Below are 17,725 nucleotides of genomic sequence, written 5' to 3'. Positions count from 1 at the left end.
ATTTCCAGAAAACACAATCTCACCGGAATTTCCGCCAATAGCAGGGTACACCGGTCACATTCCTCGCATCAAGGGGTCTGAAGCATCACTGAGTCAGCGTTACCACTGCGCTGCTAAACGAGGTTTGGAGCTTATAAGGATGGAACGAGATAGACGGGACGAGCTGTTGAATGCCGACATCAACGTCAAAACAGTATTAAGAGACAAGGAGAAGAAATATTCGTATTGCAACTGGGGATAGCATACAGGCAGAAAGATGTTCTTTAACAAATGTAGGTGAACATCTTTCTGGAAAAGATACATCAAGAAAAAGCAGTATTCATACGGAATTGACTCATTGCAAAGTATTACGGACAGCGGTCCATTATCTAGGCAAACGTGAAAATGAAACTAGGTAATAATTGAATTTAACAGAAAGCTAGCTAAATATATTATTCATATGTACACTTGTTAATATGCAAGATTTTCACCGCAATTTTGAGGCACAATACAATAACGCAAAGGTTCTTTAAATATAAAGTGATTCATAGATTATTATAAATGTTAAATGAACACACTATACATCAATATGTGTATTTTTTAGTCAAGATATATAAGTATTGTATAAAGTTATTTTAAAAAAAGGTATTCAGAGAATATACTGGATATATTCCCAATTTAGTAATGCCATACCTCCAACAGTTCAATATTAAATGTATATTTACGTAATTGTAAATACTGCATTGAAACGTGACACGTAAGATATTAGAGTAATATATTTTGTTCTTATATATATTTTAAGTATAGAAAATAAAAAGTAAGTGTAACTGGATAAGTATTGCTTTTTTATTTCTTACTCTATTAACATAATATTTTTACGAACCAGAAGTGAGGTTAAGTTTTTAAAAAATAACGCACGAATTGACCTAATAATTTTATTTAACAAATAAGATTTCAGTAAACAAATTATTTTATACTCCTTAACTGATTTTACAACCTAATTATCAAATTAACACTAATACCGACAAAAATAGCCCATGACAATCAAAACAATATAAATTGATCCTATAACCGTCCGTACTCCACGAGCGCCGACAAAAAAGTGAGCCCGAGCGTTCGTTTGCGCTGCTATTTATGCATCACGGCTGCAGCTAGGTTGGGGTGAGCAGAGACTTGCTAAGACGGCCGTTCCTGACCGCGGCGCGTCCTCGCCCGCGTGTATAGCTGCGGGTTGAGTATCACCGTCATCTCCCGAACCATCATCATTCGGGCCATCGCCAGGTTCATCATGGTCGTCTGAAAAGCGCACATTCCTCATTAAAGTTTATGTTTAGTCCGTGCAACTGCACTAAGTCATTTGTCTTGATCGGTGAAAAATTAGACACTTGTAAGGACTAATTGAGTTAAACTAACGGATTTCATATGAAACTTTTAACTATGACAGCAAGCGTGCACTCTCGCTCTCACAGTCTCGCGAAAGAAAATTTAAAGTTACGTCTGCTATAGACAAATGACTTATCTACTGCATAACACTCCGTCCGACGACGTTCCGGATTACCGTCGGGCGCAGTGCCACCAAATAATTGCTTACTCTCCTCGCGAACACATGGGGAAGCAATAGTTTACATCCGCACTAATCCGCAAGGCAGCAAACAACAAGTGTGGATGTCAGAGGCAATGCCATAAGGCGTTGGCTATAACATCTGAAAAACCTGAATGTCAGAGGCGCTGCCATAAAGGCGTTGGCTATAACACTCATATACCTGGGTGTCAGAGGCGCTGCCGTATAGGCGTTAGCGATAACACGAAACCTTAGTGTCAGAGGCAATGCCGTGAGGCGTTAGCATTAACACTCAACTAATATGGACGTCAGAGGCACTGCCATGAAGGCGTTAGCTGTAACGTTCACATAATAACTCACCGCTCCGAAAGAAAGCTGCGCAAGTCTCCGGCGTCCATTCGCCATGCCACAACACCATGTTTTCCGCGGCAGCCTGGGTTCTTTTGCCATATGACCCGGCCAGGAGTTCCAGCTCGTAACGATGATGTGGCAACGCGCTCACCACCTTATAGGGGCCGCGCATGCCCGCGTCCAGTTTACCGGTGCTCTGTGAACTCTTAGACACAAACACAAAGTCACCTACAGAGTACACACGAGGTTGACGTCTATCCTCGTTGACGTACGCGTCTTGACGCCGTTGATTAGCCGTCAGATTTTCAGCAGCGCGTTGACGCCTTAGTGTCATTAACGCCTCTCGATTAGTACCAGAGTCATGCAAAGCAGTATCCCTCACAAGGGATCGTATCGCAGGAGTTGCTGCATCGATACCAATGAGCAGCTGTAGTGGCGATGCCTGGGTGGTAGACTGTCGGGTGATATTGAGGGTTAACTGTACCCTCCAGAGTACGTCAGACCATTGTACCCCTCTATTCCCCACTTCAACTCGCAGCATGTTGAGTACGGTACGGCAATATCTCTCCACCTGTCCGTTCTCCCTGTGCATACCGGGTGTAATGTAGTGAAGAGAACTTCCGATTTTATTAACCCAGTTTTGAAAGTCAGTACTATCGTACATTCGACCGCGATCACAGACTATCATAGACGGGGCTCCAAAAAGCGAAACTGCGTTTCTGAACACTCGTTTTAATTCATCAGTGTCTTGCCTGTAAATACCATATAACAGACAGAATTTCGTAAACGAGTCAATAACGAGCAGCACGAACTTATACCCGTTTGATTCCGGCAGTGGTCCCAGTACGTCAGTATGGACAGTGGAAAAGGGAATATCAGGTTTGGTCCAGGATTCAATTGGTTGTAGTGGCGCTCTGGGGACTTTCTTATGTGCCAAACAAACCAGACAGTGCTTAACATATTTCCTAACAAATTGGCGTAAGCCCGGAAACCAAAAATGACGTAAAATTAAATCCGTCGTTCTGTCGGCACCGATGTGATCGTGATTATCGTGAAATATCCTTAAAAGGCTAAGCCGGTGACCCTTAGGTATGTAGCATAGAAAACGCGGTTCCTCGCCAGTCGGTACGTACTTATAATATAACAGGTCATTTTTTACAACATACCTAGAGGGATCTAACTGACTCTCTCTTAGCTTAGTGATAAGACCTTGTGTCTCATCGTCCGCGGTTTGAGCGATCTTTGCCCAGTTGTTATGATTCCGGATATAAGATACATTTGCAGGAGGATTCCGACTAAGATAATCGGCATGCTGCATAAATAAGCCTTTTCTGTACTCTAAAGTGAAATTAAAATCTTGGAGATAGACCCACCAGCGGGCGACACGGGGCAATAGGTCTTTTTTCCGTTCTGTTAACTTCAGTGAGTTACAGTCCGTCACAATTTTAAAATGTATACCTATCAAGTAATGACGGAAATGCTGGAGTGCTCGAACCATTGCCAACGTCTCCAGTTCATAACTGTGGTATCGTGATTCAGCCCCCTGAGTGGATCTACTGTAATAACCAACGACCCTTTTCTTCTTATCGGGATGCTCCTGCATTAGTATCGCACCTAACCCTACTGAACTGGCGTCAGTGTGCAGTTCTGTTGGCAAAGCTGGGTCAAAGATCGCTAAAACAGGTTCGTGCGTCAAACAGTGTATAACGTAATCGCGAGACTTGTCCTGTTCTGGACCCCAAGAGAAAGGTTCACCTTTTCGCAGAAGCTTCGCAATAGGAGCAGTCTTAGATGAATATCCCGCAATGTACCGGCGAAAATAACCGCCGAGGCCTAGGAATTGGCGAACCTCCCTAACATTGGTAGGTCTGGGAGACTTTACCAGCGCTTCCACCTTTTTAGGGCTCGGTCGTACCTGACCATTGCTCACTAACCGTCCTAAATATTCAACTTCAGTGGACAGAAAAGAACATTTTTTTAAGTTAACTGAGAACCCTGCTTGAGTAAGCACTTGTAGAACCTGCCGTAACAGATCAATACCCTCCTGCACTGTGTTAGATAAAATCAACACGTCATCAATATAGGTCAACACCCTACCAGAATCTATGAACGGCTTAAGTGTCTTTGATATGATCCTTTGGTACACTATTGGGGCGTTAGCTAGACCATAAGGCATTTTTAAATATTCGAAGTGCCCTTCGGGCGTAACAAAGGCAGTTTTGCTTATTGACTCGTCATCTTTCATGGGTATTTGGTGGAAGCCCGTCGCCATATCGAGGCTTGTAAAGTATTTAAAGCCACCAAGCTTATCAACGTGGTCATCGATAAGGGGTAAAGGGAACCGTTCTTTAACCGTGACAGCGTTAAGCGCGCGGTAATCAACGCACATCCTATCACTCCCGTCCTTTTTCTTGACGAGAATGATAGGACTCGCGTACTCTGATTGTGATTCTCGAACGATGCCCTTCTCCATCAAGTCATTAATTATGTCGCGCACTCTAATTTTCTCGTCAATCGAAAGTTTATAAGGTCGATGAACTATTGGCGCGGTAGAAGTTAGTTTTATGTCCATGCTACCTGTATTTACCGTAGAGGTTGCGGTTCCGGTGACAAAAGTACTCGAAAAGTCATTGATGACGCGTAACAAACAATTTCTATCCTCGCCTAATAGGGGTGTATTAATGTAATTATCATCAAACCCCAATGTAGACACTGGCAGCACGGACGGTATATTTTCTAACCTCCTCAAACGTTGGGTCTCATTAGTCCGAACGTATGTCATTCCGCTTCTATTAAGCACGTCAGTACCTATCAAAATAGGAGCAGTAATGCAACCACTGGGGACAACGTATAAATCCACTTCTACCGATACCTCAGGAAATTGTATGATTGTTGTGACGTAAGAAATTGATTCGATCTCATGGCCACCTAGGCCGCGCATCAAACGGTATGTGGGTATCCGGTTAAAATCAAAAGAATTAAGAACTGACTCGGAAATCAACGAAATATCAGACCCACTATCAATCAACACGTCTACGGGTATATTCTTAATATCGGCACGTATCACATTGTTTTGTCCTGATTGGGCTCTGAGCAAAAATTTACATTCGTCGCTTTTTTCTGACTACCCTCATTATCCATACGTTGTTTTTGGAAACATGCCTCAATAGAATGACCATTTCGTTTACAGAAGGTGCAAAGCCTAGTGGATTTGTTATTATTGGACATAGAGGCTGTCGCGTTAGTGGTGGGAGCTGAAGGTGCCCCAGATGTGTCTAATTTTGGCTTCTTTGAGCATTGCCACTTTTTGTGGCCGGGTTTCTTACAATAGAAACAAAAGCCATCGGTAACATTATCGCTCTGAGATGATACACGTTTGCGCGAACTCATCGAGGCAACATTATTGTTTGAGCGCACAGAATTGTTGGACGCACGCGTATCCAACTTAGGTTTGACATACACGGACAAGAAATGTACCAGTTCTTTTGACAGTAGTTTCGCATTGGTTGCCGCCGCTTTGACTTGGGGGTCACAAATTCCTCGCAAGACTATAGAGGTCTTTAGCTCGTCACCTAAGCCCTTAATGATATTGAGTCGCAAGAGTGACCTACGGGCGTACTCGGCATAAGTAGGGAATTTACTCGAATCGGTGTTCATAACTTCAAACAATATAGTGGCAAAGTCAATATCACGAGGGCATAACGTACGAAAGTCAGTTTTGAAGTTCGTCCATGAACGATCCGACGTGACCCAGTCGTTAAGCCATGTCCTCGCATCACCACGTAAAGAACCACCTATACGCCCGAGGCACTCGCGATCATCCCAATTATTCAATTGTCTGGCGTGGTCAACCTCCGCGCACCACACGTCAAAATCATGCACATTAGGATCGAAGGGTGATATATAAAAATGGTTCGATCTTACTTGTACTAGAGAAGACAGTGCTCCAACAATCCTGTCTGCTATGCCCTTCTCGCTGTCAGTGCCAGCATCCATGCTCGGTGTTTCCACTGGAGTCGACATCATCCGAGGGGGCGGCGGCGCGTGACACTTGCTGACCGGGTGAGATGATGCATCGGCGGCTCGTGAGGACGGAGTTTCTAACCTACTCTCTATCGCACTCAGTCTACCAAGAATCTGATCTAAGGCCTCGTTACGGGGGCCATCACGACAACCGTGTGAACCTTCACGACGCCTATTTGCATGACGTGGGCTACGTGACCTATTGCGGTGCCTAGACGAAATGTTTTGTCGGTCATCCGATGAGCCACGGGACCGATAAACCGGCGGCGTATAACGCGATGCGGCAGAATCGCCTCTATAACGACGCAACCAGTCACTGGGCGTCCGGGAACGCAAGCGCCTGCTTCTACGAGATCTATCAACCATTCGTGATCTAGATGATCGTCCCGACATCTTAAGAAAATCAGTTAAGAATGTAGGTAGCAAAAGAATAACAAAATTAAGATAAAACTTACTCAACAAATAAGCACAGTACACAAAATTTTAGTGAGGATGACAAAAGCAGCAAGGAACACGTGGTGATCAGAAACACGTGGCACTTAAAAACACGCGGTGATCCCACTTCTGATTTTACGAACCAGAAGTGAGGTTAAGTTTTTAAAAAATAACGCACGAATTGACCTAATAATTTTATTTAACAAATAAGATTTCAGTAAACAAATTATTTTATACTCCTTAACTGATTTTACAACCTAATTATCAAATTAACACTAATACCGACAAAAATAGCCCATGACAATCAAAACAATATAAATTGATCCTATAACCGTCCGTACTCCACGAGCGCCGACAAAAAAGTGAGCCCGAGCGTTCGTTTGCGCTGCTATTTATGCATCACGGCTGCAGCTAGGTTGGGGTGAGCAGAGACTTGCTAAGAATATAGTATTTTTGTAGTTAAATCTATAGTATTATTTAATATTATTATTGAATAATTAAGAAGATAAAAAATAAATAGCATTTAGTGCATTTATCAGTCGCTTTTCGTTTTGTACCATCACAACTGACCTTTTTTGTATTGTCACGTTTAACACGACTACAAACATTAAAGTAACTTATAACTATCAAAATACATTATACATATGTTTTTTCTTATAATAAATTATTATGTTGTCAATATTAGGGCACATTATAGTTAAGGCACATATAATCAATCTCTTAGTAAAAATAACACTATTGGGTTGCACCACACATTTTTGGAATTAGTTACATTATCATAATTCGATGATAGTTCCCTTGAGCACTTGGTCCAATTGCAAAGGATTACACGTAAATTTTGTCATGTTGAGATAGCGAGTACAAATCTGAGAGAATTCTTATAGAAAATCCATTTGTAGACCGGGTTTTCTTCCATTAAAAGTCCATTATCCTTTTAAGAAGAAAATTTAAAATCATCAACATCACTTTAACAAGACAATTAACTATTAGTAAATTCAACCATCTTACCGGTCTTCTGGTCTACGCCATCAACAACAACGGGTTTGTCTTCGTCATCTGCCGTTGAATTGTTGACAGTTGAGTCGGTGACGTCAATTTTCTTCTCCGTGGCAAGTTCTAGCATCAATGTTTCTAGTTTCTGAGCTTTACGAGTTTCGTTGTGCGTGATTAGAGCACACAAGTGCTCTGTTAGTAATTCTTTCTTCTCCTTCTCTTTCTGTAGCTGTATTTTAGCATGTAGGAACTCTTTTTCTACTTTCAAGTAGTGTTTTCTGTAATGAAAAAGAATAAATTTTAGCAAACATAATCATTGAAAAGTCTACAGAACACCGTTTAATCACGAATAATTAAAAAATATATTTTGCTTGACGTTTTAGTCGTGTTGCGATTGCAATGGGTCATGGTTGCAAATGACTCAATTGAATATGAACCAATCATGATTATACCATACCATGATACTGCAGATAATAAATACTACATAATGAAGGAGCAAGGAATCCAATTTATCAAGATAATAATGTTTTGTGTCACAATAAATAACTTTTTAGTGCAAAATAATTGTTTTTTTTTCCAAACTTACTCTGCTTCCGCGTAACTCAGGCACGCCTGGTCAATCTTCTTCCTAAGAACCGAAACGTCTTGTGAAAACTGACCATCTAATACTTGAAGCTCTTTCTTAATCTTCTCGAGTCTTTGGACTTCTTCTTCAGTCTGCTTCGTCCTGAAATACACATTTGGAGCCTTTAAAGTCACAGTTAAAACAATAGCTGAAATTGGCTTGAATCCAGGTCTTCCAAGTTGAAATATAAGGTCTGCATGTTGAAAAAGAAAAAGAAGGACAAAGTTAAAACAGATATTAACGAGATGGGAAGGGTTAACAAATAGCATATAACACAGGTATATCAAATAAGTGGAGTCGGAAATCAAAAATATTTTTTTGTATAATAAATAGATGTATGAAGAAAGACAACTTTGAATTGCTGCAACACCAACATTTATAAAACGTAGAGTAATATTACCATATAGTTTTAGTAATCAGCTTGAAAAACTTCTGATGTATCATTTTTTGAACACATTTTACTATGAAATATAATGTACCTAGGTTATGGCAAACCAAACAAACTGTAAGAGAAGCTGAAATGGTAGATATTGACATACATGATAAAAGATCTGGTGTGAGTGATAAGGATCTTGATATTGATTGGCTCCGAACTAATCTCTAAACCTCTTGAGATAAAGTTGCTAATGCAATAATTTTACTTGAAACATTAAGGTGACAAACTTTTCCACAACTTTCTGGTTAAGTTAATATGAGAGAATATCTTGTAAACTCAGATATAAAATAAAAACAAAATATATCATTTATCATCCTGTTAAGGTTTTGTTATGATAATGGAATAGTGAGTTACCTATCAGCTAAGGCTTTGGCCAGCATTTCTTTTCTCTTCTTATTCTGTTCTTCCATTAGCTTCTGTTGCAGCTGTAGTTCTTGCAACTTCACTCTGTGTGCTGCTAGGTCATCTTCTGAATAATTGTCCACACCTCTCACTAGATCTGGTGCTGTATCTGAACTCTTCTTTCTGATTTCTAAAGTAATAGTACTTGCAGTACTTTCCTTTCTTTCAATTATGTGATGGTTGTTTTCTTCCTTATGAGTATTATTACCTTTGCTTTCCTCTTCTGCATCTTTATCAAGTTCAGGAGTCTCTGTACTCCATTCATTGCTACCACCAGTGTCAATATCAACAGATGCTAGTTCATTTTTATCCTCAATTTTCTCATTGTTATTAGAAAAAACATCATTAGGTGAAGTGGGAGTCTTAATACTGAGCTTACATTTGTCAAACATGATGTCCAAGTTGTCATCAGAGTCTTGTTTTTGTAAGATTGGTAGTTTATACTGGTTTATTACTCTCTTTGGTTTAGAACCAATTCTATCTATCTTTTTTATGTTTGTTGAATTTATTTCTTGTGCTGTGAAAGATAATGATAATGATTAACTGATGAAATAAAACAGATTGGTAAATGTTAATTATTAAATTAAACTGTGTATTCTACAAAATATTTTTTTCTATGGTGACCATTGAATTATTAGAATAAATTCACTCATAATTTTTATATTTTCTCAACAAAACAATAAAAATAAATTAAAACTGATCTGAAAACAAATTAGGCACAAACACTAGATTATAAATGTGAAATAAATTAACACAGTAGATACCTAGGCATTAAACTTGGCTACTAAATGTAAAACTAGTTATCATATCTGGTGATAACAAGTCACAAAAAAAAACATGTTTCCTTCTCACCATATTCTGTTTAGTGAGAGAATAGTGGTAAAGTTTTTAGAACAAGAAATATCAAAAGAATTTATTAATATCAATTCACAATAGCATTTTAAACTATGGCAGTGTCAAATGAAATATTAAATTAATAATAGCAGTAATGTTTTTATTGACTTCTGTTGTATGGCAAACATGCATTGTTTAAGTTAGGCTAAACAAAGGTTTTTAGAGTGATGAGGTCACAGACCATGATCATAGCAGGCAAAAATGCATTCCCATCTAGAGATTTCATAATAATTACATTTGTATTTTAAATTACATCAAATTATGATGATCTTACACTATTTTTACAATTTGCATTGTGATTGCTGGTTTCAGTTATGTTAATTACAGTTTTATTATCTGATTAAATCATTAGAGGTTGATTCCCACGACCCAAATGCAAATGTATGTTTGCTTTCAAATAGGTATGCTGCTTCGTTTATAATTTTATACACTATTCCTGACTTTATCACATGGAAACTGAGCTGACAGAACAACTTGATAATTTTACACAGAACATGTGTTAAATAAATAAGAGTGTAAGTATTTACCGCTCATTGAGCCAGATTCGCCCAGCTTTATCCTCTTCAAGTCTTCCTCACTAAAACCGGTGAAAGTAGATGCCATGCTGTATGTGTTAGATATTAAAAGTTACCTAAGCCCTAGTATAGTAACATAGTAATTACTACATTCATTTCACTTTCAAAATTCTTGTTAAAACTTTGTCAAATATACGAAAATTCGAATAGGTACCTACGTTGCGGATACGTTTACATTTCGTTGTTGACGTGTGACAGTGTCACCGTCATCGGTCAACGTTCATTTGACAGGTCTTTGTTTGACACTTAAAAAGTTACCACCTGAAAATAAATAGTGACATCGAGTAGACCGTGTACCGGTTTTCAATCGAAATCGATTCTTATTAAAAACCGATTTTTCAAATAAATTTATCAAACAACAAAACTACAAAAGTGAGCAATTGCACTGCATTAAGTATATAAAAAAAAATCTAGCGGCAAGCGGCGACAACGGCGTTCAATTGTTAGGTTATAAACCAAACAATATTGGAATTCTTCTTTTTTAAACCTAGAAAAGGTAGTAAACTTAAGTTTTTCTTTTATTTGCTCCTAGTTGTACAATATTCTAACATTTATTCCACTTTCAGGAATAAAACTGAAAAATGGCGGCCGCTATGCCAATAAACCCTAAACCTTTCCTGAACAATCTCACTGGTAAAGCTGTTCTTGTAAAACTAAAATGGGGACATGAATACAAAGGTATTCTTGTATCTGCAGATGGATACATGAATATACAGCTTGCAAACACTGAAGAAATGGTTGATGGAAATGCCACAGGTTAGTTTTCAGAGAAACACCAGTAAATCTTAATATGATAAAGATTATACATTTTAGTAAATTATCATAGTGTTACCTGCAACTATAAGTTATCAGAAAAAAATAGATAGTCGCTTAGAATTTGTAGACTTTATTGAGTTAATAATATTATTTTGTCCTCATAGGCTCATATCATATTGATGTCTGTTGGTAAATAGTAAGCATATCTTCTGGTAGGTACTAATTTATTTTTTTAATTCTAGGCAACCTTGGGGAAGTACTGATCAGATGTAACAATGTTTTGTATGTACGAGGAGCAGAAGAGGAAGATGAAGAAGGAGAAATGAAAGAATAGCTAAAGGAGTAATTTAGATTTAAGTTATGTTAAGCATTTCATGGTGTGACTGTTGCATTAGACACTGAGGTATTATGGGTACAAAATGTATTGTACCTAGTCTAAAATATAAGACAACATAAGGAACTGTAAAATGAAATATTGCATCTACATTTTTAATAATTTCTACACCATTGTCTGCATCATTCTTGAAAATGTGATTCCTTAGAATATAAGCAACCAATCTAAAAAGGTTTTTATTTCCCTTTAGACCTGCCCCTGTTCAATGTATTTGTTTCTGAATTCTAATTCATATATTGAGTTCCTGTGCTATTCAATTCACTTATTAACACTGAGCCTTTTCAACCAGTAGCTACTGTCTTATCCATACCAATTACAGCATATTCCTATAAAGAATTCTAGTTCAGAAGTACAATTAATTATCAGAACTAGTAAGGGTTAACTTTACTATTGTGTAATAAAGTTAACTGTAAGGTTTAACTCCAGAGGTGCAAAATTCTCACCCCTAAGTAAATACTGGGGGCTTAGAGGTAAACCGTAGCAGAAGGTGGCAATCACAATAGATTTTATTGGTTGCCATGTTGACAGTCAAGGCTTACAAAGCCCCCACCCCCAAGAAGAGAACTCGAAAATGCCTTCTATGTCAAATAAACAACTGTAGTGATTAATCATTTATTCTTATGAACATATATTTACATACATCACAACATTTATAACAATCACAATACAAGGCCTACAAATCACTCATTTTAGCAAATAACATACCACATTTGGAAAGAAACTCACACAGTGAAATATTTCCAAATTATGTGAGAATAATATAAGAAGTTTTATAAAAAGGTATGAATTAGTGTGCATTGAGCAAATGCAGAAAAATGCTTACAATTATTACTCTAATAGTTGAGTCACAAAATATGTATCATCAGATTTTCTAGTATATCATTTCAATAAAATAAAAGGATATTTAATGTATCTATTCTTTCATAAATATTTATGAATTCTAATAAGTATTTTAGAAAAAAAAAGTATAATCAGTAATACCAAATGATTGGCACTGTTGAAGGTAGCCTGAAGGTTTTTTATTATATTTGAGGCAAATCTAGTCTAGCATTCTTCTATTTTTTTATATTTATGTAATATTTATAACTATAGCATTTAAAACATCTACAAAATAAAGTACTTTGAGCGAGTCTCATAATTGTTAGTGTTATTGCTGTAAATACAAACAGTAGTATTTTGAAACATTGTTGTAATTATATTACTATGTGAATTCTAGTGGTCTTCATTACGCGATCACTACAAAGCGTTTTTCAAAATGTGTAATGCAATGTAATGACTTACTCGTTTATGTAACGTTGATTATTTTATTAGGATTACTATTATTACCGAATACTTCGAATAATTTCAATATGCTTCATGATTCTTCAAAGATAATAAATTGCAATAACTTGTAGTTATTTAAAATATTGAGATTTTTAAAAAGTTATTGAGTAAGGTAAACTTAGTAGAAATACGCGGTAATTGCGACGAATCTTCTGTCTAGGTAACTCTGCTCGACCTCCACGGAACATCCAGCTTCTTTGGCCAAATCCACAATCTGTGCAGTAGAAAAAGGAATTATATGCATTAGCAATGTAAAGAATGTAAATTCTTTACAACTTGTTATAAAATGGTGAGGCGAAGATATAAATATAAAGACTTTTTCTGAGGAACCAATAAGTGATGATTACACAAACCTCACAAAGTATGAAAGTAAAATGTACCTGATCAGTTCTTGTGTTTCTGGGTAAATACAAGGCAATGTTGGGGTTTATATCGCGCGCGGCTCTCATCAACTCCGACGCTGGTCTAGGTTCCAGCATTGTCTCGATGTCGTATTTGTAATTCTGAAACAACACAAGGAATATGCTTAGAAAATCCTTCAAAAATATTAACATGATTGAATAGGTCGCAGTGGCAATACATCCAGCTATGTAGTAGTCAGGATAGACACAACTGACGCCTATCATCCCTATGTGGCAAATCCACCAGTTACCAGAAGACAACTGGGTATTGGAGTCAATATGGAAGACAATATGATGATAAGTTACTCATATATAATAGTTCATCAAGTTGGAGATAAACCAAAAGCCATAAACAGAGAAATGTACTCTTACCTCTGAGTATTTGGGCCCACCCCACGGCGGGCTCAGGAACACCATATCAGCTTTCATCCTGGGCGCTAATTCGAAGAAATCTCCGACAATAAAGTCTATACGGTCAGCTACACCGTACACTGTCGCATTGTGGCGCGCCATCTCAATCTTCACGGGATCTATGTCTATTGCTATCACTGGAAGGGAATTAGCGTGAGAATGAGCGGCTTGATGAGCTTATGAGATATAAAAGTAACCGAGGGCTTAGCGCTTTAACGCTACGCTTATCAAGGGCGGATCCATTGGGGGGTCGTGTAATTTTATCTAATTCTCTACGGAGATAGGCTGTCTGCGACCTGGTGACCCCCCCTGAAAAAGCTGGATCTGCTCTTGACGCTTATCTGAATGAAAACGAAGTAAAATAAATGAGAGTGTATGAATTGACATAAGTTAATCACGCATGTCACATGATTTGTTACAGACATTGCAACTTAGCTAGGCTGGCCCTCTGGAAATTCAAGTTTAGCCACAGAATGCTAAACAGTACAAAGTAGCTTAGTGTAAATTTTCTTTCAATACAATGTTGTTTAGCAAGCCTATTTACAGGACTTAGCTATACATACAAATCAAGTTACATTACACTCACCTTTCTCACTAACCATTGCAAATTGAATAGTATTGCCACCGGCGCCGCAAAAGGCATCTAGGACCACGTCGTAGATATACTTGTTGGCTATATGTCGCGCTACGTTTTCAGGCGTAACGCTGAACCAACTTTCTCTATCCAACTTAATCCCTTCATCGAATCTGAAATCAAAATATAATTTATATAGTGCCTAGATAAGAGCCCTGTGGCACAAATGATTCATGCCAAATCAAATATGTTCAAGTATTTAAACATACGAGGAGACCGTCTCAAATGCGTAATCGAAATCTTACCTATGAAACAATGAATGCCGTTTTTTCCAATACTTAATCATCTTCGGGTCTCCAGCTAATTCAGGTGGCATTTCGGAAATATCGCTGTCCAATTTATAACGTTTCTGCCGCCTTTTGCGTTTTATTGCTGTTACCAATCCAACATCTTCTTTCTGTTCGTTATCATCGTCCTGAATGTCACTAAATGTCGTGTCCAAATCAGGAGGGAAAGGAACCTTAGAAGCTTCCAAAGTAACATCTCTAGCTTCACTATTGTCAACATCTGGGTCTTTATCAGGACCACATTCTGATCTAGTAATTTCCATAGGAGCATCTGTTGTGTGTTCATTATCCGATTTGACAAGTGAGCAGTCTTCATCTGTTTGCATTTCTCTTTCATCTTGAGAATCATGTGTCTGAAATGATTTCATATTAATTATCAATATCAGTATCATAAACTTTACCAAATTATTATAAATTTTACAATATCAGCTAATAACCTCATTGTAAAAGATATAAGTTTCCTTGCCTGATTTTTGTAAGGAGTCCCATTATCATCAAAGTAAGTTTTCTTGGAAGCACCAAATTTTTTTGAACGTGGTGGGCGAAGTCTCGTGTTGCGCTTCCTATATACAACCAGACCTTTAGGAATGTTGTCTGGGTGTACACACAAACCCATTATTTCAAAAGTTGATTTGATTTTCTCTGCTGTTTCTTCTTCATCTAACTCATGGCTGAAAATCAATAGAGAGAAGTTAAAGCATAGCTCATTAACAGATATAGTGAAGTGGAAATACTTACCTTCTTTTTAATGTCACAGGCTTTTCTTCAGGTGGGTCATCTTCTCCGTCATTATATCTATATGAACTAAAGGTACTGTTGCTTTTAGTTTGTTGAATAGTTGGCATATCTGTTGGAGCGTCTACAGTATCCTGTGTGACTGATTCATTTTTATTATTGCTCTCTTCTCCTGCCTCTACAACTCCGCCTTCTACCTTCTTTTTCTGTTCTTCTTTCAGCAAAGTTTGCAGCAATACACCTACAGACCCCAAATATTTACTACTATTTAATTTCTTACTCTTTTTCTTAGGTTTTGTTACATTATCTTCTTGTCTGACTTCAACTTTGTCCTCTATTTTCATGTCTTCAACTTGTGTTTGAACTTCTATAACTGAAGATACTTCTTGTGAGTTACCATCACTATTTTCACATTCAACTTCTGCTTTACATTCTACAGAAGGCTTCTCTTCCATTTTAACTTCAGTAACAACTTCAACATTATCCCCAGGTAAGTTTTTCGTGAGTGCGTCGTGACTTTCAATGTAAGTAGCGTAATGTAAAGCGTAGAGTTCTCCAAAATGTTTTTTCCATAGAAACTGCCAATATTCATCTGTGTTGGACACATCCAAAGCTTCTGAGGTAGTTTCTGGGTTTTCGTCAATGTTAGCTATTCTAGTTTGATCATTTTGATCATCAGAACTTGATGATGACACACTGTAGTCATCAGTTGGAGAAGACTCTGATGTAACATGGCTGGATGTTACATCATAACTTGATAGTGTAATTTTAGTGACATTGGTCATAGAATCAGTTCCAGCAAGGGTCCTGGGACTGAGCATCCTGTCATGTTCAGAACATGACCTCCTCCTACCTATGGGAGTCCATGTTCCATCTTTATTGGAATTTAACTCAATGAGTCGTGCAATTTTTTCTGTTGAATCTTGAGACCGGCCTTTTTTAAAAGGATTAACTTTAGAATCATAAGAGAATTTTCTTTCTCTTATACTTTCATCTGCTTCATCAGCTTGTTGGTTTGCATTTTCTGCTTTTTTGTTAAAAATCTCATCAGCTGAATGCTGCTTTTGTATATTATTATCATCTATAACCAGTTCCTTATTGTCATCCAAGTATTGTGGGTTTATATAATCACTGTATCTTTTAATCCATGAAGCCCAAATTATTCTTTCGCCATTGATTGCCCAGAATTTCTCCCAAGTGTCTTCAGATAGGTAATCTTCATTGGTGTCTAAGTAAATCTGTACTGGGAGATCTTGATCCATTTTTTCAAGTTTGTCATGATTTGTGATGTCTGACTGGTAGTCAGGGTAGGTGAGATCTGCCCCACTGTCGCTGGGTTGGAGTGCATGGGACATGTTCCCATGGATTTGTGCTGGATCATGCTCGTCAGTTGAGCAATAGTTTTCTGTATGTGATGCACTACAGTAGCAACTTGCACCCTCATCTTTCTGCAATATTATTTACACATTTAAAAATAGACATTTTTAAAACAACAAATGAAGCAGTTTAATTAACTTAACATGAGCTCACTATCCATTGTAAGATGAAATGAGTACCCACCCTTTATTGAGATTTTCGGTTAGACCAACATTTAATTCAAAATAAATAAAATCTCCTTACCTCACATTTAACTTTGTAAGAGGTGTCCACAGAGAAGTGTACATGAGACTGATCATCCCATTCCTGGCACTCCTGGAGACAGGACTCTTTTGCCACCTCGACATCACTCTCACTGCCATCTTCTCTCTCAGCATAGTAAGTTTTTACTACATCTCTGGCAATAACAAACACAAACATTATCAAACAAATATTTTTTTATTGCTTTTAAACACAGAATCATTTGAAGATAGAAATCACCTAGCGTCTTCATTAGTAAAAAGTTATTATTATTTTCTACATCTATCTTAGTGTAAACTAAAAAGTAAAATTGGATAAACCTACTGGACAGAAGACAAAGCATTATGCATTTATTCAGATAAAGTTAACACGTAAAAGGTAAGTGTACATGATGTATCCTTGAAGTGAAGACACGAGAACGCTTTTATTGGGACATAAAAAGTCGAGTAAAGGAGGGAACTTTAGAGAAGCTACATAGTGCCCGAGATACAAGTTTTGTTACTTATATTGATTTTTTGAAAATAACTACTAGACTCACCTTATAAAAACTCTGCTGCATAGGCAGTATATATAGTTATCATCGTCGTACAAGTCCTCATCGTCGTTGATATTGAAATGAAATTCAGCGAGAGGTTCCCAACGATGATAGTGATCATAATACTCCGACATCATCACTGAAATAACACCAGCACAATACACCGTTAAACCTTTATTTGTTGACAACGCTAAGCAATCAAAGACCGATATAAAATAGCAGAAATTAAAACCTTCACAATAATAAAATCTAAACCCTCGCTTCGCTAATCTCGCTACCCGAAAAACGTTTCATTACAATGTATTTCAATAACAGAAAAATCATTAACGCGATTTCTATGCAACGTTTGTGAAAATTT

The 17,725-nt window shown here is 37.6% G+C and overlaps 4 protein-coding genes across 7 annotated transcripts in view; 2 read left to right on the top strand and 2 right to left on the bottom strand.

The window, feature by feature from the left end:
- The window catches only part of LOC126372805 (protein FAM166B-like), a 31,851-nt gene extending 31,037 nt beyond the window's left edge, over positions 1-814 (top strand). For both annotated transcript variants that reach the window (XM_050018705.1, XM_050018704.1), the window contains one exon: positions 9-814. In XM_050018705.1, coding sequence (XP_049874662.1) covers positions 9-241 — 233 coding nt within the window. In that variant the 3' untranslated portion in view covers positions 242-814. The remainder of the gene's footprint in view (positions 1-8) is intronic.
- An 86-nt stretch (positions 815-900) lies between these two features.
- Positions 901-10,482, bottom strand: LOC126372728 (RAB6-interacting golgin). Of its 3 annotated transcripts, none has more exons than XM_050018591.1 (5): positions 10,227-10,482; positions 8,758-9,322; positions 7,929-8,069; positions 7,358-7,620; positions 901-1,275 (listed from the first exon to the last, which is right to left on the bottom strand). In XM_050018591.1, the coding sequence occupies exons 1-5, from the start codon at positions 10,300-10,302 to the stop codon at positions 1,112-1,114; spliced, it is 1,209 nt and encodes a 402-aa protein (XP_049874548.1). In that variant the 5' UTR covers positions 10,303-10,482; the 3' UTR covers positions 901-1,111. The 3 variants fall into 3 exon arrangements, with proteins under 3 accessions (XP_049874548.1, XP_049874547.1, XP_049874550.1); XM_050018593.1 differs by lacking the exon at positions 901-1,275 and adding an exon at positions 6,791-7,280; XM_050018590.1 differs by lacking the exons at positions 7,358-7,620; positions 7,929-8,069; positions 8,758-9,322; positions 10,227-10,482 and adding an exon at positions 1,901-4,832.
- Positions 10,483-10,675: 193 nt separating this feature from the next.
- On the top strand, positions 10,676-11,595 carry LOC126372828 (small nuclear ribonucleoprotein F). The gene is made up of 3 exons (XM_050018738.1): positions 10,676-10,770; positions 10,841-11,030; positions 11,273-11,595. The coding sequence occupies exons 2-3, from the start codon at positions 10,856-10,858 to the stop codon at positions 11,362-11,364; spliced, it is 267 nt and encodes an 88-aa protein (XP_049874695.1). The 5' UTR covers positions 10,676-10,770; positions 10,841-10,855; the 3' UTR covers positions 11,365-11,595.
- Positions 11,596-12,022: 427 nt separating this feature from the next.
- Positions 12,023-17,653, bottom strand: LOC126372729 (trimethylguanosine synthase). The gene is made up of 10 exons (XM_050018594.1): positions 17,600-17,653; positions 17,371-17,506; positions 16,836-16,989; positions 15,219-16,663; positions 14,947-15,151; positions 14,439-14,833; positions 14,146-14,306; positions 13,521-13,696; positions 13,128-13,250; positions 12,023-12,961 (listed from the first exon to the last, which is right to left on the bottom strand). Exons 2-10 carry the CDS (start codon positions 17,502-17,504, stop codon positions 12,866-12,868), a joined length of 2,889 nt encoding a protein of 962 aa, XP_049874551.1. The 5' UTR covers positions 17,505-17,506; positions 17,600-17,653; the 3' UTR covers positions 12,023-12,865.
- Positions 17,654-17,725: the final 72 nt, after the last annotated feature.

The sequence above is a fragment of the Pectinophora gossypiella genome, chromosome 14 (assembly GCF_024362695.1).
Source record: "Pectinophora gossypiella chromosome 14, ilPecGoss1.1, whole genome shotgun sequence".
Lineage (NCBI taxonomy): Eukaryota > Metazoa > Arthropoda > Insecta > Lepidoptera > Gelechiidae > Pectinophora > Pectinophora gossypiella.
This window is presented reverse-complemented; position numbering and strand designations above follow the sequence as displayed.